This window comes from Aphelocoma coerulescens, chromosome 2 (genome assembly GCF_041296385.1).
Source record: "Aphelocoma coerulescens isolate FSJ_1873_10779 chromosome 2, UR_Acoe_1.0, whole genome shotgun sequence".
NCBI classification, from domain to species: domain Eukaryota; kingdom Metazoa; phylum Chordata; class Aves; order Passeriformes; family Corvidae; genus Aphelocoma; species Aphelocoma coerulescens.
In genome coordinates this window covers 28,978,270-29,001,445 of record NC_091015.1, presented here as the reverse complement: position 1 = coordinate 29,001,445, position 23,176 = coordinate 28,978,270, and the positions used below count along the sequence as shown (strand labels likewise).

At 38.0% G+C, this 23,176-nt stretch overlaps 1 protein-coding gene across 7 annotated transcripts in view; it reads left to right on the top strand.

The window, feature by feature from the left end:
- The window catches only part of LOC138106386 (thrombospondin type-1 domain-containing protein 7A-like), a 285,545-nt gene that overhangs the window by 235,446 nt on the left and 26,923 nt on the right, over positions 1-23,176 (top strand). For all 7 annotated transcript variants that reach the window (XM_069006913.1, XM_069006912.1, XM_069006915.1 and 4 more), the window contains 4 exons: positions 3,648-3,842; positions 6,258-6,521; positions 18,179-18,357; positions 22,909-23,042. In XM_069006913.1, coding sequence (XP_068863014.1) covers positions 3,648-3,842; positions 6,258-6,521; positions 18,179-18,357; positions 22,909-23,042 — 772 coding nt within the window. The remainder of the gene's footprint in view (positions 1-3,647; positions 3,843-6,257; positions 6,522-18,178; positions 18,358-22,908; positions 23,043-23,176) is intronic.

Sequence of the window (23,176 nt, the reverse complement as noted above, 5' to 3'; positions counted from 1 at the left end):
GTTCTCTTCACCTATCTCTGGGAGCATCTTCATCCCCAGGAACAGAGGTCTTCTCCTTGCCTGGGAGCAAGGGTAATCATCACTTTCATCTATCTCTGTTCAAGCTTCTCATCAAATTACAGCTACTTCAACATTTGCTTATTTCAGCACATTGTGCTTTTGCTCGCAATTGCAGTTTGAACGCTTCACCCCCCCATGCTTTCATGAAATTACGACGGGTACTCTGATGTATCATAGTCCATCACCATAGCTTTACAACAGAATTATAGCTCCTAGGTTTGAAGCATCTTCTCTTTCTCTTCTCTCAGGGTTTCAGCCCTTCTTCACTGACTTAAGTGTCTTTATGATATTTTCTTCACATGCCTTCACCTTTCCTCTGACTCAGGAGAGGATTGATGTCTGCAGGCTTCATCCGTTCTAGAGGAAACTTACAACACCAAAAGGGTTCATCTCACCCGGGCCTTGCAGCTGGAATTCGCCTCTCGCTGTTGGCCACATCATCTTTTCTGGGCAGTGGCCTCAGATGAATTTCGGCCGCACTGGCTGAGGGCCGGCCTGCACAGAGCAGGGCTGTGGCGGGGGCCGGCCCGCATGGAGCAGAGGGCTGCCTGCACAGAGCAGGGCTGTGGCGGGGGCCGGCCCGCATGGAGCAGAGGGCTGCCTGCACAGAGCAGGGCTGTGGCGGGGGCCGCCTGCACAGAGCAGGGCTGTGGCGGGGGCCGGCCCGTATGGAGCAGAGGGCTGCCTGCACAGAGCAGGGCTGTGGCGGGGGCCGGCCCGCATGGAGCAGGGGGCTGCCTGCACAGAACAGGGCTGTGGCGGGGGCCGGCCCGCATGGAGCAGGGGGCTGCCTGCACAGAACAGGGCTGTGGCGGGGGCCGGCCCGCATGGAGCAGGGGGCTGCCTGCACAGAACAGGGCTGTGGCGGGGGCCGGCCCGCATGGAGCAGGGCCGCGGGAGGGCCCGGCCCGGCCCCGCTGGGCTGCCTGCAGCCCCCCAGTTACCTGTCTGAAAGCTGGAAGCAAGAGAGCTTTCCCGGGGTCTGTTCATTCTTAAATGTGGATCACAGAGGCGTGTCAAGCTTCTTAAGTGGCTTTAAAAAGTTGCCGATATTCAAACTAGCCAGTTGATTGGTTCTGTCAGGTCATAGAGGAAGCTGTAAGCACCACTTTGCAAGAGAATCACTTCCGTGGCTGAAGCCCTCTTTACTAAAAACCCAAACTATACTAAACCATGACAACTATGCTTCCTTTTTTCCTCCTGGAGGAAATAGTTATAGAATCATAGAATATCCTGAGTTGGAAGGGACCCACAAGGATCATCGAAGTCCAATATCTGGCCCTGCACAGGACAGCCCCAAGAGCCACACCATGTACCTGAGAGTGTTGTCCAAATGCTTCTTGAACTCTGTCAGGCTTGGTGCTGTGACCACTTCCCTGGGAAGCCTCTTCCAGTTCCCAACTGTGTGAAGAACCCTTTCCTTATGTCTAAACTAACACCCCTGACACAGCTTCAGACCATTCCCTTGTGTCCTGTCAATGGTCACCAGAGAGCAGAGTTGGGCACCTGTCCCTCTTCTTGCCCACTCATGGGCGGTTTTCTCTTTTATTTATTATCAAACTCTGCTTTTCTCCAACAGTTGAACTTGATTTTTTTTTTCAGTACATGCTAACAAAGAAATTATTGTCAGAACAATTAAAGAGCTATGCTTAAATTATGGAGTATAATATAAAAAGCTATATTCCTTCATATGTATACAGAATATTTGGATGCAATGCTACTGCAACAATAGGTGACCCAAATTATTTTACAGTCTTGAGCTACCGCATCTACTGAGTGCTGTCAGATGCCAAGAAGCATAAATATAATTCCATTGTGTGAACAAACAACTAGAAGTTTCCTATCTTGTTGCTGTATAATAAGTCTTATGTTGTTTTGGGGAAGGACCTAAAGTTAGGTTTATTGAGCTTAGGATAGAATAGATAAGTAACCATGCGTAAAAAAAATATACTTCAGAAAAAATTATAGAGCATTGTTGACTTTGATGGAGGGGTAGAGAGCCTCCTCAGCAAGTTTGCTGGTGATACAAAACTGGGATGAGTGTTTGATACCCCAGAGGTCTGTGTAGCCTTTCAGAAGGATCCAGAGAGTTTGGAGAGATGGGCAGAGAAGAACCATCTGATATAAAACAAGGGCAAGTGCAGGGTCCTGGACCTGGAGAGGAATAACCCCATGCACCAGCATAGGCTAGGACTGACCTGCTGGAGAGCAGCTCTGGGGAGAAGGACCTGGGGGTCCTAGTGGACAATGAGTTTTCCATGAGCCAGCGATGCCCTTTATGGCCAAGGAGGCCAGTGGTATCCTGGGATGCATTAGCAAGAGCATTGCCAGCAGGTTGAGGGAGATGATCCTGCCCCTCTGCTCAGTCCTGGTGAGTCTGCACCTGGAGTCCAGTTCTGGGCTCCTCAATACAAGAGAGACATGGAACTTCTGGAGCAGATCCAGCTGAGGGTAACAAAGACGATTAAGGGACTGGAGCATTTCTCTTTTGAGGAAAGGCTGAGGGAGCTGGGCCTGTTCAGCCTTGAGGAGATTGAGAGGGGATCATATCAATTTGTATAAGTATTTGAAGGGAGGATGTGAAAATGACAGAGCCAGGTTCTTCTTGGTGGCGCCAAGGAGTAGCATGGACAAGAGACAACAGGCAGAAACTGAAGCACAGAACGTTTCACCTGAACATGAAGAAGAAATTTTTTACTGTGAGGATGACTGAGCACTGGAACAGATTGCACAGAGAAGTTGTGGAGCCTCCTTCCCTGGAGGTATTCAAAAGCTTTCTGGGTGCAATTCTGTGCCATGTGCGCTAGGGGACCCTGCTTGAGCAGGGACCTCCAGTAATCCCTTAACATTAACCATTCTGTGGTTGTTAAAGACTATATTAATGAAACAGCCCTCCCTATTCTTTGTAAATCCTTATGTTCCAACTCCTACTCCTTACTTAAGGAATTTGTTTTTCTTCTTAAGTAAGAAGCTTTTATTCAGGACATGGCTATCCTGTTCTATAAAGTTGTACCCCTATTGGCTGATGATCCTTCCCTAGGAAAGAATGCTGTATTCTTTAAACCTTTTCCAAGACTAAAAATTGCTGAAGAACATCAGGCAGCAATACTTCTGTAAAGGCTTAAGTGGTATCCAGAACTCAAATATGCTTCTAAATTTTATGTCTATCCATCTTTCTAAAATTCAATCTGCTGGTAAAACTTTATAACATACAATTAAGTTACTTAAGACGGTGTTGCAAGTTTTTTAATGTCTGAGATGTAGGCTATGTCAGTAGGAAAAAGGATAATGTGTAAAGTGGTATAGCAGGTGTGGATAACATGGTACAACCTTTATAATATTTACAGTTTTCTGCAATTTTTTTTCCTGGTAAGTCCTGATAAATTATTTTATACAGAATCTGTAAAAAGTGAGAAATGTCAAATGTATTCATTCAAGGTAAAACTGGTGGCAAGTATTAAGTTGTTGTATAGGTATTCTGGGCTTTCAGTGTGATTTTCCAGTAGAATATTGTAATCTTTACTTAACTGAATAGAGACATTCATTAAAAAAATGCTGAATTAGACGCCACCTCTTTTTGCTTCCAGCAATTACTTGTCGCAGACAAGATGGAGGACCAGCTGACATCAGTGAGTGCCTTAAATACTCTGGCCCATTACCACCCTTAACACAGATGTGCCAGATTCCCTGCCAAGATGACTGTCAGTTTACGAACTGGTCAAAATTTTCTCCCTGTAATGGGGACTGTGGAGGAGTCAGGACAAGAAAACGCACTCTTGTTGGTAAGAGTAACAAGCAAAATAATGTCTCTTTTATTAATTATTGATACTGTTTTGTTTAAAACCTGAGGACTTCTGAGGTTCCCTTATGACAAATGTCATAGTGGCAGAAACCAGATGCAGTGTCATGCTCTATATGCTGTTGGTGGAGCAATACCCAGGAGTAAAAACTCGTGCCATATGTCAGAGACTCTTGATATGGGTAAGTGGCTAGAAAGAAGATAGGAGAACATAGAAAAATGCCATTTTTTTCCTAAATATAGTGCACATAGTAGGATTTTTTTGTTGTTGTTCTGTTGGGGTTGTTTATTTGTTTGTTTGTGTGGGTTTTTTTGACAGACAAGTCAGCAATCATCTCACCTTAACATGATCAGATGTTAGCCCACTTGTCTTCCTCTTCCCACATTTGGTCTCGGCTAAAGTGGACTTCCCTCTCTGATGGTGTTTTTTAGTGCATTTAGAATTACTATGGCAGCTGAGTGCTTTCAGCATTTTGCTATAGATTACCATTTTCAGCCTTAAGCTTTTGTTTACCTCTTTTGAACTTAGCTGCAGTCTTGAATGTCAGATTTGTGATTAAGCCAGTCCTTTCTCTGGCTGAATGTTGGCTCTCCGAGTTCTTTCTTTTGCCATTCTTCCATTGTCTACATTCAGCACCACAGACCACATGAGGCAATATGCTTAATTTTCTGCCTTATTTCTTGAGACAATTTTGTGTCCTTATTTGTGCTCTTATTTTGTGTCTTTTAGGTTTTACTTAGCAGAATAAAAAGATTTACCAGTGATGCCCTCACCGCAGACTTGTCCTAGTTCTACATAATGGACACTGTTTCACTTTGAAACATTTTTCTCTTCAACTTCTTTTTAATCTGTTGTTTTGTTGGGGGAGTTTTTTGAAATTGTTTTTTCTTCTGCATAAAGTGAAGAGAAAAAAAAAAAACATGCTTTGCTTCTAAATTATAATTGAAAGCTCAAGAGTGAGGCTTAGGCTCTGTCACAGCGCTCTTTGCCAATTAGTCCGTATTGTCTGTGGTGAAGGAAAGCAGCTAAGGGGGGTGCCCATTAGCAGCTTCTGAAAGAATGTGATAGGATCCAAACCCTATCCCCATCTCTATCCCCCTGCAAATCAGAAAACCAGTGGACAATGAATAATTCATGATCTTAAGGAAGCCTCACTGTGACTAATAATTCCAGTAAACTTTATGTCAGGTTTGCTTCCACAATGAAAAAAATGAACAGAACTGACTAACAGCATTTTTCCGTATTTTAAAAACAGACCAAGAAAGGACATATTCTCCTACCACATCATTAACACTTTGTGATACTTCCTGTCCTCATTTAAGTTACCCATTTGAACTTGCTAACTCTGTGATGTGTGCTGTGGTGTGTTCTCTGTGGCAATGTGTTAAGCAGACTAACTTGTAATGCTTGACTTGGAGCAAATTCATAATTATTCCCAGTAAATACTTCCAGAGGAGAAGCATACATTTAGTAAGGAGTTGTGTTGTCAAAAGGATGATAAACTTTTTTCCAGGTACCCACTTTCTATTCTAAATGAAAGCAGTAGTAAATACAAGAACTAAGGATGCTGCAAAGTTGTGTCCAGTGCCTTGTTTTGAATAGCAAGGAAAATGCTACATGTATTGGTTTTGCACCAAAAATACAGAATATTAATTTACAGTATTATCTAAGTAACAACTTCTTAGATACTACTTAGTAACAACAACTACTTTTGCAAGGACTACTACATTAATTTATAGGAACTGTCTGGCATGGAAAGAAAACTAAGCAAACTTTACCAAAGAGAAGATTTAAATAGATTTAATGGGAAGGGGAAATTGAGCGGATGGCTATGCTCCAGTTTAGGAAAGAAAACAAGAACAGAATTGAATGGAAACAAATCCAGAGAAGGAGCTTATTCTGTTAGAGGGGAAGAATGGTAATTATGAACAAATGTACGATAACAGATGATTAAATTAAATAATTTTGACATTTTAAAAGAAGGTGCTATTGTAGCAAAGATGCATGTTTCTTCCTTCTGCAATTTCATTCAACTTGAAAAAGCTTGATCCAGATAGAAATCTTGTTATTGAACTGCACACTGCTGATGAAATAGGAGGAAAAGGGTGTGTTTGTTTAATTGCTAACTTTTTCAAACTTTACTCCCCAAACATTTTTATCCAAGATAAATATAAATTACATCTTCTTTTTAAAAAAGACATTGCCTTTGTGCAAATTGTAGGTATCCACTACTTTAGAAATTCAAGTCAATAACCTAACTTAATAAAGATTAATGTAACTAGTATTAGGCATGTGTATGTGGTTGCAAGCACTTTTTACAGAAGTCTAAATGAAATATTTGGGAGATAAGCTGTAAACTGATACAAACTTGCTAAAATAACTATTTTTTCTTTCTAGGAAAAAGTAAGAAAAAGGACAAATGCAGAAATTCTCAGTTGTATCCTCTGATTGAGAATCAGTTTTGTCCATGTGACAAGTATAGTGCTCAGTCTGTGGGAAATTGGTCAGACTGTATTTTACCAGAGGGTAAGACAGAAGTATTGCTGGGAATGAAGGTACAAGGAGACGTTAAGGAATGTGGACAAGGCTATCGTTACCAGGCCATGGCATGCTACGACCAAAACAATCGACTTGTGGAAACCTCACGATGCAACAGTCATGGTATTTACAAGCCTATTTTCTTTCATCTGTTTACTTATGTGCTTTATTTAAATTTAACATTACATGTATACAAGTAGAATTAGGAGATTAATATTTATTGGTTAGGCTGCTTTTATCACAAGATACCTTCAAACCCAGCACATATTTTTGCTGACTTTTAAAATTGTAGCATTAAGTAAAATCATGGTAAGCTACTAATTAGGTATTTTAATTGAAAAAATTAAAATATTGTTCTTTTTCCTGATAACTGTACCTAGAAAATTGAGAATAAAGCCATTTAGAAGGGGCAAATTCTCAAAAATTTAACAAGCACAGGACTATTTTGGAAAGGCTGAAATTCCACAGATTCTTTAAACTCCTTATATAGCCTTATCTCTACCATTTGCTCTTCAGCGCTTTAGCAAACAGGCATGCATTGACCTGAGTTCAACAGCACACAGCACTTTTTCTGTGTGTAAATCTGTCATGTGTAAAACTAGCATGGTTAAAAACTTTATATTCTTTGTATTTTCATTGCTCCAGGAAAGAAGAGTGTTCCTTCCTAAAGGGGATGCATCTGTAGCATTAGGGTCAAAACTGGCAGTTTCTGGTTTTCAGTGAGCCAGAAATGTGCTAATTGACATCACTGGAGTTTTTGTGTTCATTTTTTTCCTGCTTGTGGTGCAAACCTGTATCTGAACAATTGGTATGAAAAAACTGTGTGTTAGTGCCATTAAAAGGTCAATGTGAGTTTAATTCACATATGTTCTACTCTCTAATGTTAAATTAAGATAACAGAAATTTCATTTATTTAGTTGGCTATATTTGAAATAGCTAATCAAAGAAATTAAATTAAATGAGGAGATTTTAATTCATGCTATTAATTCCAGTTTAGAGATTTGATAAACTAGAAATTCAATCTATCAAATCAAGTCAAGGCGTTAGCACATCTTTGTTATTTGTTGGAAAAGTGAGCATTCAGCTACATTCCTCAAAGCAAAGCTGGAAGATAATTTCATGGAGAATTTTGTCCCTTTTTTTTTATTCAAAATCATCTTTTGCTGTAGATAACTCATACTTGAAAGGTAAGTTTATTTAAACACATCTGAATGACAAAGTCTAAATCCTAAGTTCTCATGGGACAGCAAATCGTTTTACTCTGAGAACGTTCTTTAATTCTGCTCTCAGCTATTTGCTCAGTGATGAGGTCTGCAAAGAGCTAGTTTTGTTCTGGGTAGTATAAAGAGGATATGCTATACTTGGTCAGCCTGACCATGACCACTTGCTATCTTTGTAGTACCAAAAGAAGCGTCTGCTTTTAACGACCAGCAGTTGTGTGAGCACAGATATGCCTGGACTGGGCAGTTGTCCTGGGAGAATTAGGAATCTCCTCCGAAACTGCTCAAAAAAAAAGTTGTGGAATAATCTGATTTGTTCTGAAGGCACCATTAGAAAATACAGAACAGAAACTTTTTCCTATTTCTTTGCTGATGGTTTTTAAAATTTAACAGTATTTGACACTATTTTAGAAATTCATGTTTTTTCAGCATTAAGTTCAGAGTGACCTTTGAAAAGTGAAAAATTGTAAAAGCACTTCAATATGTAGGAAAATAGGGGAACTGATGTCCCATGGCCAATCATTTTTCAATGACTTGAAGAATGGGGACTGCCAGCTCTTGTATCAAAAAAAAGGAAACTGCTTGTCCAAGAGCAAATTGTAGGTGTTGTATGTGGTAGGTAGCATGCTGCTGCTAGGAACGATTTTCTTGTGTAGAACAAGTCGGGATGTAGCTGCGTTCAAGCCCTAGCAGTGCATTTTGAGGTGCAATTCCATTGTAAGAAACAAAGAGGAATGAAAAATTATAAAAAAAGAATATTCTCAACCATCATTGTTTACCCTGTCATAACTCTCTCTTCATGATAGTAATTTCTGATCCAATATATTTCATCAGTGAATGTGGCCTACATTCACAGTGACCACAATGGATAATAATCCAGTGGAAAAGCTGCTAACAATGTATTACTGTTATTCCTACTATACCAGGGCAATTGTTTACATGCTACTAGCACTCACAGGCATCCTTCCAAAAACACAATACAGCATTGCTTTGTTGTACGCTTTTTTTCTCCAGTTCCATCCCATTTTTCTCATGGGAGATTTGAAGTCTCATTAAACTTTGTAAAATGGAAATGTTTTCCTGTCATTACTAAACTTGTTGTAGATTGGGAAGCCTGAACCCATTGTTTTTATGTGGTGTTTTCTTTTGAATTCTTTCTTTCTAGACCAGTTCATTAAGGTGTCTGGTTCCTCAATATTCCACCACACCACCCCCCACCACACCACCCCCCGCCTCACCCCCCTCCCCGTTTCTGTCTTCTCATCAGTTCAATTTGAGGGGGACAGTACATCTTAATTTAGTCCATGGTGTAATGTGTGAGCAGATGAAGCTTGGAATTAATACTGAGCTAATCCTGTATTCCTCTACTTTCCTAAAATTGTTTGACAGGAATTTCATGTACACAGGGAATGAAGTATCTAACATGACTTTGATGATAAAGGTTTAAACTGATGCTAATGAATACGTCACTAAATTTCTGCTTTCCTTTCCAGAAGATCCTGTTATTGACAGGTGTTGTACATACACATAGTATAGGCTTATGTAAAGCTTACCTAATTTATTGTCTGCCTTCAGCATTTTTCCAGGTTTAGCATACTTTTGCAGATGCAAGGGAGCTAGAACAAATAATATAGACTTTTCAATCTAATTTTAGTTTATGTTTACTGCCTTTTCTGAGTAACTGCTTTGTATTCATGGATTACATTCTGATGATTTTTAAAATTTTTTTCGATGTATACAAACTGCTGTTTTGCTAGTTAAATCTTATTTTTATATCTTCCCAGTATTTATTTAAGATGCTTTTGTTGTTATTCTCATGTCCTTGTTGTGTGACAGTTCTTCAGTTTGGCTTCTTCTCTAGGTTTCTGTGTGCTCTTTGTTTTGTTTTGGTTTGGTTTTTTCTCTTTAAGAACAAACATAAAAGCTGTATTATGCCAAATCAACAAGGGACTTCTGTGGTATCACAATAGTACCCCACCTGCTGGAAAATAAAAGTGCCTTGTAGCTTCCCATCAATCTGCATTTTACTTTTCAAGCAGAACTTGACACATAATTCAATCTTGCTTGGATTATTTTTGTAAATTTTAACATAGATGCTTATTTTCCTACAGCTATACTTTTTCACTCAGTTTGTGACTGATTTTTCACTGGATTTTTCACTACTTGTATAACTGATCCAAAGTGTCATCAGGTTTTTCTGCTATGTTTTCTGTTTTACTCAGAAATGTGTTTTACTCTTAGTTCCTGTGGGTCTGTTACTTCTTTTCCAAGTAAAATATTATGTAATTGCAGTTTTTATAGGATATGATTTGGTGAATTAGCTTGCACTAGGAGAGAAAACAAGACCAACATTTAAGGGAAGATGTTTCCTGTCTGGTATCCAACTTTTACTTGAACTTTTGTTGTCTTCTGACACTATGAAATCCTGAGGTGGGAAATGGAGATAACTGAACTTCTTCAGCTGTGCAAACAACCCCTAAATCTGACAAGAGGGATAAACTGCACCCACACTGATGTTATTAAAACATCACAAGATATGTTATGTGATATATTCAAATGACACAAGAAACTCAAATTGTGAGACTTTCAAAAGTTATAAGTAAATATTGCAATGTAAATTTATGAAACCATGAAGAGGTTGGTGTTGCAAGTCTTGTTGTTTTGAGTGGACAGAATGAGAAGACAGACCTGCTCTGCTGTACCCAAAAATTCATAAGCTGTTTGTTTTGCAAAATGTTGTGTGCTTATCATCACAATTCAGTTAATTTATTCAGAAAAGGAAAGGTAAACAGGAGCAGAAGAATAAATACTTCAGGGCTGTTTTTCCTGCTTGACAAATCTCATGTTCAAAATATTTGAGAAGAGTTAACTAACAGACTGTTTCAGAGACACCAAGGAGATAAGGACAGATGTGACACAAGGAACACCCTAAATTAGTATAGCCATCAGAGGATTCCTGTGTTAGTTTTTGAAATTTTGGGTGCAGTTAGAATGCCCCAAGTACAAACAAGTTTCTCAAAAAGACAGGAGTGGCTGTAAAAGAAAAGTAACGACAAAATATAATTAACTAAATCTGTTTTTACTGCTAGGTGAGAATGCTGGGAAGCAGAGGGCAGAAGTCCTTCTGCAGAGGGTCTTTAGCTTTCTGTAGCTTAAGAGGTGCTTCAAAAAACCCCCAAACAAACAGCTGAAAGTAGACCTAAGTTTCATCTGCAGAGAGACAAGGTGCTTTGTTTTTTCCTTTCTTTCTTTTTTCATCTGTGATATATATGCCAAACATTTTGACTTTTATTTTCAAAATATTTTGTTTCAAATTTGAGTTAAATTTATTGATAAGAGTTTACACTATTCAGCAGCCATTTGAAATATTCTGCCACTGGTATTTTTTGGCCATTCCAGTTCTGCAGAGTGTGGGCAAGAACTAATAGCTTCCAGTTGTCAGCAGATGTGCTGACATCAGCTAAGAGTGGTAACTGAGCTGTTGTTTACCTGTTTCCCTTAATGGAAGACACATAAATTGCCCTTTCTCTGCTTCCTGCTTTTCTTCAATACTACATAGGTAATTTTATTGGAGAAATATTAAAACATATACTTAATTTGTTAGTCAAGTGTGAAAGGTTTTCTTCAATTAGAAAAGCAGCAGTTATTTTTCATAGCTTTATCGCTGTCATCACTAGTGTACTAGAGTTCTGTGGATAATGACGTGTCTGCCAACAATCTGTTTCCATGCATTTATGAAAAAAATTGAGAGAGATTCTCTTCATTTTACCTTTAAACTGTACCTTGGAATTTTCATGACAAAAAATTAAAAGCAAGCCGCTGTCATGCTTATGAACTACACTATTTACTCTTCAGTATTTAGTTTTTCTCCATCATATATCAGTTATGAATCATGACCCACATAAGCTGAGCAGTGGTTGTGTGTGTGTGTGCCTACTGAAGGCAAGCAGAGCCGCATGGCAGACAGATGCAGCATTTTTATATAGGTCGTATTACCCTTCTTAATTCAAGTCCGTTTACTGTTAAGACCTTAGGCACAGTCAAGCAGTCAGGATAGTTTGTCTGCTGCCTTATTAGTGTGAGATTATTTCCCCCTTTAGCATTAATTAAATGAGATGCATTGATTTGTGCTGACTCTACAAAGCCCTCTGTGGCTACAAGGCTTATGTGGAGGATTAGAGAGAAATATCTGCGTATCAGTGAATACTTTTGCAACAGCTGCTAAGAGTATCAATGTGAATTGAGGAATTTTGTATTTAATTGCTTATATGTGCAATAAAATAAAATTTTGTATGATATAACAGTCTGTACAGTCCAAGATCTGTTACAGCTTGCTTTATCCACTTCTATTAGGATTTTAAAAATCTGTTTCTTTCACTCTCAGTATTCTAACCTGAAGCAATGCAAATTTATCAAGAAAAAAAAAATTGGTGCTAAAATTTAATTAAGGCTTTCTGTTGAATGTTTATTCAAAAGTAAATATATTTCCCATAGGAAGTTCTAATCTAGTGTGGTACTAAGCCTAGGTTCTCAAATAGTTATTAAGATACTTTGCTGCTTCATAGCTTATATATTTTCTCGTATTTTTTAAAATATGTGCATTTATGTTGTGTGTTCTCTAGGAATATGCTACCTATTGATCTGCTCCAGAAGGCCTACCTTAGGCCTTTGAATGCTGATGCCACCACATCTGCTTTGCCAACAGGATATCAGTCTTAAAGCAGTCCTCCATCAATTCAAAGACCTGTAGTTAGTTCACCAGAGAAAGAATTACTGATGCAGGAGATAGTTAAGCATGAACAATTGCTCTCAGATTTTGAGGCTGTGAAGGGTAATCCTGAAAAAAAATCTTATGGTGTTCAATCTATCCATGGCTCAGCAGAAATATGAATAGTCTCTAGAAATATATATCTTCTGTTACAAATGAAATGCAAATACTTGTATATTTCTTTGTCCTGGAAGATGAGATCCATGAACTTTGTATTTCCTGGGAAAAAAAAAAAATCTATGAGAAGAACATAAACCATTTTGACATTGCAGGTTTTTTTCTTTGAAACATAGCATGGCATTTAATCATGAAAGCAGGAGCATAACTTTGTCAGTCCTAGGGACAAAAGTTCATGTAAACATTTTGTAAGATGTTTATGTTTGCACCCTTCAACTGGAGTAGTCAGTCTGTTCCTACACATTGCACATGCAGTTTGTGGGGAAAAGTCTTATATCCACCTACTTATCCTGCTTTGTCATTAGAGAAAACGTGAAGTCCATTAAAGTCCTCCCTTATAAATTATCCATCACATCTGTTAATGAGTTTGCTCTAGGAGTCCAGATTTTATAGCCAATTAGCAATGGGACAGTAAACTTTTCCCTTTTACTAATGAGTTCAGTTCATGCTCCTAGTGGCTCAAAGCCATTTGTTAAATTGTGGTTCAATAATCTTTAATGATAGAATAGCCATGTTCTCAGTCATAACAGACAACTGCCCATTTCACAGTCTTATAGGAGCTGAAATAATTGAGAAACTACTGCCCTGGGACCAGACATAGGCCCCTAGATACAGGCAACTCTTTCCAACACCTCTCTGGACCATGGAGGGCCTGTACCCTGTACTGCAGTACACCAAGGTCTCATCTCTCCAACATCCCTCAGATGTTACAAGAAGGAAGAGATGCAGGAAGCATTCAGTGAAAGACTTCAGTCAGGATGATAAACAGCAGGCAAACAGTGAACTGCTAATGTCCAGAGAACACATTTCCAGCCTTTACAGTGTTAGTCTTCTCTTTCACTGTCCCTCCCTCACCTTCTCAGCTCTTCTTCATAGACATTTCACTGCTCCCATTCTTTCCTTCTCTCTACATGTTGTATTTTACCGTGGTGATTTCTTGCTTGTTCTTTAAACCTCAGAGCTCTGGTATGACTTTTGGTGCAATTATATCAACCAACCAGTCTGTGTGATATAATTGGATGATATTCCACCATACAGATGCTTACCCACACACTAGAGGCTTGTTTCTGTAATAAGGTTCTATACTAACACACACACAAGGTTTGTCCAACACAAGTGGTACCTTTTCAAGGATGATTTCATCAGACTGAAAACAATACTGAAAATTAAAACATGGCTCATTCATATCCTTTTCATGTCAGCCACTATGTATCTCCATCACCAGTGCCATTTGCATGTAGTATTTCTGGTTTCTGCATTTCAGTATTTTTTTAACATATTTTTTCTGTACTACACCATACTGTCTTCTCACTTGCTAAAATTTTTGCAGTGTGAACAAGGTTGACAAATACAAACATCTGAAATTTAAAACAAACAAACAAACAAACAAAAATTTAAAAAAAAGTATAAACTTTTCAAAGTTCCTGAACATCTGCTTTCTTGGATTTGAGGGAGGATTGCTATGAAGTTATGGAGATAATCACCCTAAAAGATATGCTGACTTCATACACAAAGAAAGGCATCTGAGGTGATGACAAGTTCAGAGAAGCTTTTCCTGGAAAGTACCATTTGATAGGTAGTAAGTGGAGTGGAACAAGTAATTTGCAGCAAGTAATTTATTTTTTTAATTCACTCTTCTTTCTTGACAAAAGTGATATCTGTAAGCAATTTGAAGTCTGCTTCTGCCTCTGTTCTAAGGGAATCCAGTAGCATAGCTAAATGCTAAATAGTCTGTTGGGCAAAATATTGAGGCCACTGAGAAGAAATGTGCCAAGGGATGAATATGCCAAAAACTTTTTGATGTCAGATAAAGCAAGGTCATTTTCATTCTGCATACTAATTACATATGGAATTCAAATCAGAGGGCACAGTGTTTGTATTTCTTCCCTTTGTCTTCTATTTTGAATTGTGAGAACATTCTTCGTTACATTTCACTGTCTGGACAGAGGATACCAGAGTAAGCTCTTGAGAGCATTTTGTTCTGTTTGTGCTTCACCAAGATATTACTCTTGGCAGGATGTTTATTTCTTTTCTCCTCTTTCTTTATTTTCTATCCCTATGCAGTATCTCCTTACAATTCTCTTGACTTTATGTTCTGAGCCATTTATTTCCTCTTCTCTCTCCATGTCTTTTCTTACCCTTTCCTCTATTCTTCCTTAGTCTGTCTTTTGTTTTGCATCTCCTCTGTTGTTTTGAATTCTGACTCTTTGCCATGAAAAACAACTTCATAAAATCATAGAATATCCTGAGTTAGAAGGGACCCACAAGGATCACCGAAATCGAACTCCTGGCCCTGCACAGGACACCCCAAGAGTCACACCATGTGACTGAGAGCATTGTCCAAACACTTCTTGAACTCTCTCAGACTTGGTGCTGTGACCACTTCCCTGTCCTTCACTTACTTATTTTCTTTTCCTTCTGTTTGGAGAAGCTGTGACATTCCTTTGTGGACACCTTAACAGTGTTCTCAGTATACCAGTGGTTAGGAGTTTTTTAATGCTTGTCTTGCATCTTATAAAATAGTAAGTGTTTTTCTCTCTGCTCTCCAAAAATGTTCCGTGCTTCCAGGATCACCAAACCTTCCTACCTTGTTAGAGCCCCGTTTTGATGCTTTCGTTGATTGACTCCATTCTTGTTCTCTTCTAAACATGTCTTTCCCATTCTTCTTGTTCAACTATTTAACTTTCATATGTGGAGTTTAAGTCTTGAAGCTTTTCTGAGAAAATAGGAAAGAGGGAGAGGAGACCATCATAGGCCAGATATCATGGAGATGGCATAGGAAAGAGCTGTATGGTGAGCCGAAGCTATTTCATTAAGCTTGCCGGATTAAGGACCCAGAATAAGATTGCAGTTCAGTATCTTTTGATTATACAGTGTGTGGGTAGTGTCATCTGGACCACTGCATCCTCTACAAAATGCATTAACATACCAGCAAGGTTGCAGTTTTCCATTCTATAACTCTGAGACTCCATATCTGTAATATGGTGCTATTCTGGCCTTTTTGCATTCTATGGTAAGGCAGATTTGGTGGCTGACTTCAATGTAAATATTTTGTAGATAGTATAAAGGTTGCTCTAGTGATATGGTTTCATTTGATATTTTATGGAATCACTTGGAATACAGCTCAATGTAATTAATTGCATATATTGTAATGTATTTGATACAACTTCTATCTGCAAGATTCTAAACATATTGTTAAACTTTTTGCCGTTGTCTGGATGAACTGAAGGGGAAAAGAAAAAAGAGTTTCTAATTTGTCAATTATTTTAGTTTAGTGTGTTCCACACAGGCTCCTTTTGGTATGCTATGAAGTATTATCAAAGTCCCAAAATACCATGGTATCCTGGAGAAGATCTTGGCAAAGATTAGGAAGATCACTTTGATAGTTAAGACAAACTCAGAGGTCTATGGAATTCCTGAAAACAAAGTCTTCCTGAAGCAGCCTGTACCAATTTAAAGTTACCTACTTAAGGATGTACAATATATTTAAAACAGCTTGAATTTGGGTTTTTCAGACCTTAATTACCAGAGACAGAAATTGAACAAATGGTAAATGTATAATTGTGCTATAGTAGAAAGGTTCCTCCAGAAAAAAAACCTATTTAGAAGTTATGTTGAAGGTAAAAGCAGCACTTCAGAATCACAAGAAATTTCATAGAGCAATAAAATCTTCACTTAGTTCTATCAGACATTAAATATCACTAAACATTTATTGTTTGAAGGGAGTTATTTTTCTTAACTTGCTTTGGGTATTTTTTTCCATTTTCCCTCAGTAGCTTCCTGATTGAATGAGTCCATGGTTTTGTATAGCACCTGAGAGGGCCAGTTGAAAGTTCATTTTTGGTGAAGATACAGACTTTGGTATTTATGCAATCAAAGTTCAGTGTAGGATAGAGCTCTGAGATAGGGTGCATCAGATTTGTAGGACTCACAGATGTCAGGGAAGGTGAGATGTAGTCAATTTTGCATCTACTACTGCGGGGCAATCTATGTCAGCACCTCTGATATGCAGGGATGCGATCTTCAAAAATGTATTTTGTCTAACAGTGTCCCTTTTATATAATATCACTGAACTGGTTGATCAAATGGCAACAGATATTTAATAAATATGCTTGTAATTCAAGCTAATAACATTCCATATATATAATAAGTATTTTAAGGAAGATACATTTGGTGAGCAGTAGTTTCAAGGCGCTCAAGTCTAGAATGTGCTCTGGACTTCTAAACAGAGTAAAACCATACATGTAAAAACCATCACCAGAATATGACCATAAAATACTCTGAATGCTACTGTAGGTCTTTAAAAAACTTTCTTTTCTTTATATCTAAAATAAATTAACTAGATTAGCTATTAAAACAAATTAACTCTATCTAAAACAACAAATTAACTAGAAATAGGTATACAGAATTAAAATCTTAAGTGTTTTGATTATTTACAAACCTTGAGATTGGTTGCTATTGGTTGCTTTTAGAAGAGAAAGAGCAAGTTTACTCAGAAGCATAGGTTAAAACCAGTTCAGCTCTGATGAAAAGACTGCTTTTGAATTTAAAAATGTAAATATATCTGACAAACAATTGGAACATTTGAAGCCTAACAAACTGTGCCAATCTTTTGAGAATTATCTTAGCCAAGTACATGCCAATTTTCCAACTTCCAATATTTCATTAAATATTTTAATTAAATATTTTAATACAATTTTAAATGCACCAAGTTTTTTAATCTGTAAAGTGAATATTTGCTAATGGTACTTTGCAGATCTGATAGAGGAAAGGGGATAAGAGAGTTCAGGATATAGTTATAGTAAAAATGCAATAAAGGCCAGCCTTTTATTTGATGTATTATAGCTTCTCCCTTAAATATTGGAATAAATTACACATATTGTATAGCTATGGCATATGTTGCTTTTGAGAGAGACATTTTCACTTATTCAGTGAATTGAGGCCTCATGTTACTCCCTGCAGACCATGTCATACCCCCTTCCAACCTCTCTGGACCGATGACTTATCCAAACCAAACATCTGCTTTTCCATTCAGTGTAATTATTCAGTATGCTACTGGGGGCAGATGGTTGTTAATCGGCAGATCATTAACGTGGCAGGCTACTCTCTCTTTCTAGCCTTAGAAAGGTCACAAGGTGTTAAGTTCCCTTGCTCCAGGCTGGCAAGATGCATTTCTTCTCAGTTGGATTTTTGGTGTATAACTACAGTTGAATTACTTGATACAGTTGTGGAGTATCTTTAATTAAACATTTTTTTCCTTTAAAAAATTACATATCATTTATACAGAGTAAGAACAATGCCGCCAAGAGATGGTTAGTGTCAATTACACCATAGCTGTCAGAAAGTTTGAATGCTGAAATCTGGAGAGTGTGAATCCTAATCAGATGGGATGATGAGCAGTGAGGATGCTCAGCTGCTGTTCTAAAACAGTCTCCAGCTATATGTGTCAATTTTCTGCAGAATTTAATTTAGCCCTAATGATGAAGAAATCTCTCTATTCACACAGTCCTGTCAAGCCAAACTTTGGAGAATCTAAATGAAGTAGACGAGGGCTTCAGGGAGAAATGGCAAACTGACATGCTGAAGAGATTTCCCTTCCTTTTCCATTCATACAGGGTATATTGAGGAAGCCTGTATTATTCCATGTCCCTCAGACTGCAAGCTCAGTGAGTGGTCCAACTGGTCTCGCTGCAGTAAATCCTGTGGGAGTGGGGTAAAGGTTCGGTCTAAATGGCTCCGTGAAAAACCCTACAATGGTGGAAGACCATGTCCAAAGCTAGATCACGTCAATCAGGTAATTTGATTTATATTTACATTATTGATATACCTTTTTCCATATCTCAGATAACCCTTTTGTCTGTATTTTTTGTTGATGAAGAAAAAGGGTATAGCATACGAGGCAGATAGAGGTAGAAGGAATATGTGTTGTTTTAGAGTTCCACAGCAAAGGAATTACCTTCATTACTTCCTCATCTGCAAGAATTTTGCTTATTTTCTGAACTGCAGATTGGAGACAATAAAACATGCAGATTTGGAAGAGTGTGTTTCTGAAGATCTCTTACCTGAAGAGATTCTCCAAGAAAGATGGAGAGAAACTTTGCACAGGGGTGTGTAGTGACAGGACAAGGGGGAATGACTTCAAACCGAGAGTAGATTTGGATTAGATATTAGGAAGAAATTCTTCACTCAGAGGTTGGTAAGGCACTGGAATGGGTTGTGCATAGAAGTTGTGAATACCCCATCCCTGGAAATGTTCAAGGCCAGGTTGGATGGGGGTCTGAGCAAACTGGTCCAGTGGAAGGTCCCTGCCCATGGCAGGGGGCTTGGAATTAGATGATCTTTTAGGTCCCTTCTAACCTAATTCTGTGATTCGGTGACAGGGGGTAAAAATGTCTCATTTCAGTTGCTCAAACTGGCAAGATTTTTTGTGTCACTTCCTGACTATCTTGCATCAGAAAACAAAACTCTCAAACAATATCATCCCAGTGTCCCTTAGTGGGTTCTCATCAAGCTGGACCTTGACCTTCTTGGGTATGCTTGCCCTGGCAGTGCATTTCCAGTCACAAATGCACTTCTGAAGTCAGTCTCCCAGTTGTCCCACAAACTGTACTTGATATTGCAATAAGGAGAAGTCTGACCACACAGTCCGGATTCTCTTCAAGTGAAACTAAGCCATAAAATGTGATCCAAGAGCACCCTGGGAGTGCTTGGATGCTTGGACCACTAATAAGCATTTAGTCTTTGGGACCAAGTCTAGCACTAGCCAAAGTTAAACTCCTGAAGCTTCTTTCCTTGGAGAGTTTTAGAAAGGAAAAACATTCCTTGTCAATTAACTTATGCTCTTCAAAGTTGATTTATATTCATATTACTGTTGAATTTAATTTAGTCTGCAGAGGCATATTAAACAACCACATGGTCTTTTCTGTAAATATTCAAAGATTTTTTAAAAATGTGCTCTCAATTTACATTTGAATAAAAATGCATGTACTTAATATTATCCTATTGACATTTTGCTAACACAAAATGAAATGGCTTGTTGATCTAATTTTCTACTTTAGGGGATGTAATTATTTCTAATTTAGAAAATCATAAGTGTTAAACTGCAGCTAATAAACTAAGTTTGTGATCTACTTTAACGAAATACAAACTATAATGCGGGTTGCTGGATTTGGGTCAGCATGTAAATATGCTTTAAATTAGGAGGAACGTGTTTCAATAGGAGCAAATTATAGTCTATACAAAAGTCTGTTTCCTTCTTTAATATTCATGTAGTACATAATAGGCTTGTATTTTTCTGCATCAAAGGTGATTTTGCTGGAGGTCTGTTCATCACGTTTATGCAACACTATTGCCCTCTGCCGGTACTTTGACTCATTTGATTTGTGGTTACATGATACTTGCCAAATAATAGTAGATGATTCAAAGTATAATTATTGTATAAATAAAATGGAAATATAGTATTTTCATGAGAAGGACATTCCACAGATAATATAAGGATGTTGAAGAATACAGAGTCTGTATTTTTCATTTTTGAATATATTTCCTGTCATTTCAGAAACATGCAAAGAAATACACAGTCATTCCAATTCTGAATTAATTATTTAAACTAAATATGATCCACCATTCAGCTGGAAAAGTACTGACTTTTCAGAGTGTCCATTTCAATCATTAAATATGTGGTTTAGTTACATATTTATTACATATATATGTAACATGTTTATTTGCACACAAATGGCCCATAGAGGTAAGATTGCATCTTTGGTGCCCACAACTACGTGGACTATGATTTACAGAGGGACTATGCTGTAAGATGCCATCTAGGAATTATGACCCTGGGGAAAGACTACAACATGTCTAGCCCAGGGAACAGGAGATGTGAGGGGAATGCTGGCAGTCTGCTAGTAAATACATAAAGGGCTGCTGCAAAGAAAGAGGAAATAATCCATTTTCCATGGACATCATGGATAGGATAAAAAGCAGAGAGCTTACACTGCTGCCAGCAGATTTGGGTTAAGCCTTGGGAAAACTTTCTAAAAGTAAGGCTAGGGAAACACTGAAATAAAATGCTTAAGACCTTCTTAAGAAGCCATTCAATGTCTCTGAGGGCTGACATGTGTGCCTGTAATTTGAGGAAGGACTGAGCACAGTGAAAGCTGGATGTGTCACTCAGTGTCTTTCCTCCTGGGCCGTGCATGCCAGGGTGGCTCCCAAGCCACACTCCAACTGGATAAAGCTTGCTCAGTACTGCCTTCATTAGGCTGAAAGACATCATAATTGCAGTAATACCAGAGTCAGGTTTGATATAAAATCATGTCAATGGCCATCAGATGATTTCAAATTAAGAGACTAATCTGAGACTGTTAGAGAAATTAAGGACATCAGTCTTTTCATTGATTCCAGGCATTATTTTTCCCCTTATCAGGAGCAGGATAGGTTTGCAAGTCTTATACCACCCAAATTCTGTGGCCTGCAGTCATAGCTACAAAAATGCCAGTAGGATCAGGAGAACACCACTAATATGTGCAATGCAATATAGAGTTCTCTTCTAGCTTTCTTTCAAGATATCCAAATTTTATGTTACTGCAAAAGCTGTTGAGTGTGTGGGGTTTATGTATTTCTTCTTATGCTAACCAGGGTCAGACATATAGACATTTCCCTGAATTAAGGCTTCCCTATTCTCATTTTGGAAATTCTGGAGAAAAATTCTAAAGAACAAATTTTCAGCCGAGTCCAGTACCTTCCTTAACATGCATTTTCACCACCCAATTTTATGTCTTTTATTGTTTATGTAGTTCACAGAAGGCCCAAGTATGCTGGCTATGCTGGTGGTCTTGTGCATGGGCTGATGAGCTGCATAGTGATAGGATATCAGACCCTACACATTTAGCATTCAAGGAATTATATTTTCTGGGATTGGTGGTATTTTGTTGCAGGTTAACTATCAAAACATCAGCCCTGTTTTTATATGCAAGCAGTGTTGCTGAAAGGAAATCAAGGACTTGTTTAAGACAAGTCTTAGATTGTCCAGCAGTTTTAGTTGTGCTGACTTGATACGTAGAATGATATGTCAAATTAGCTGGTATAATTTCAAGGCAATGGGCTTTAAGTAATTTTTGCATAATTAAGAATTCCATGAAGGATTTAGGAACTTTGGAAGGATGAGAACTTCCAGTTCCATTTATTCCTTTGAATTTATTCCACTTAATGCTGTTAGAAGAATTTCAATTAATAGAGAAGACCAGTGTCATCCAAAAACACTGAGGATTTTCTCATATCTAAGGGAAACTGGATTCCCTACTGTGTGAAGGTGTGGTGCTCATTACAGGCAAAAAAGGAAAACAGTTCTACTATCTAACATGGAAAGAGACTAGGTAATACACAGTTTCTTCCCACCAGTTGTGATTTATCAAAGTTGTTTTCTTCCAAGGGCAAATTTTTGCAAATTACCTTTTGACAGCAAAGGAGATCCAAGAGAAAAAATTGATGCCTTTTGCTTTGCAGAGGAACAGAATATTGTCTATAATAAAAGCAAAATTGATGCCATTTAAATACCTATGCTTCACTCTCATAATTCTAACTTTTTCTCTTTATTTTTTTTTTCTTTGGGTTCATGAAAATACTTTCTTCAGGCACAGGTAAGAGTTTCTAAAATGGAGATATAAGCTTGACATGTTCTTCCTGATTGTGTCTATTTTGTCTGTCTCTTTTTTTGTAGTGTGTTTGAGTCAGTACATGGAACACTGTAGAAATTGCTATATGACAGGCCATTTAAAAATTTTTATTCAAATCTAAACATAATACTAATGCTGGTACACAAATTTATTAGAGAGATTTTAAGCGTACACAATGAATAAATAAAGTGAATCAATATATATTGGTATAATTTCTCTTGAGGTCACCTCTCCTTAGAAATACAAAAATTCCACAACTAATAACTGGGATAATAATATAATAATAGTGGGATGGAATCATGGAGAAGAGATGTGAAGGATAGAGGTAAAGTGCTAGAAGAGTTTTAACAACATTTTTTAAAAAGTTATACTCATGAGCTACCCTAGTTACAGGCTTTATGTTTGTCATGTTGATGTTTTCAGTGGAAATGGCACAGCATGGGCTTAGTGGCAGAGAAAACCAGAGAATCCATTATTCAATAGCTTCTGTCTTTTTGCTATATCAATAGTTTTCTGTCAAGTATTTTATCTGTTTTATTACTATGGTGTCTAAATCAGCAAGTTCTTATTTGTTATTGTTACCAAAAAGAGCATTAAGTCTTTTTTTGTATGATCACTTTTGCATGTTTATCTTACTTGTGTGCACCAAAACTGACACTAAATGTGTATTCCAGGTGTATGAGGTGGTTCCCTGCCACAGTGACTGCAGCCAGTACATATGGGTTACTGAGCCCTGGAGTGTCTGCAAGGTGACCAATGTGGACTTAAAAGAGAATTGTGGAGAAGGTGTGCAAACAAGGAAAGTCAGGTAAAACAATATTGCTCTTCCTTCACTTTTAAGAACCTTCACTTTCAGTTTTGGCTGTACTTAATTTGACATAATTCTATGTTATGCCTGGTGTTGAGTTCAGACCTGGACCCTGGCTGATAGAATAGATTCAG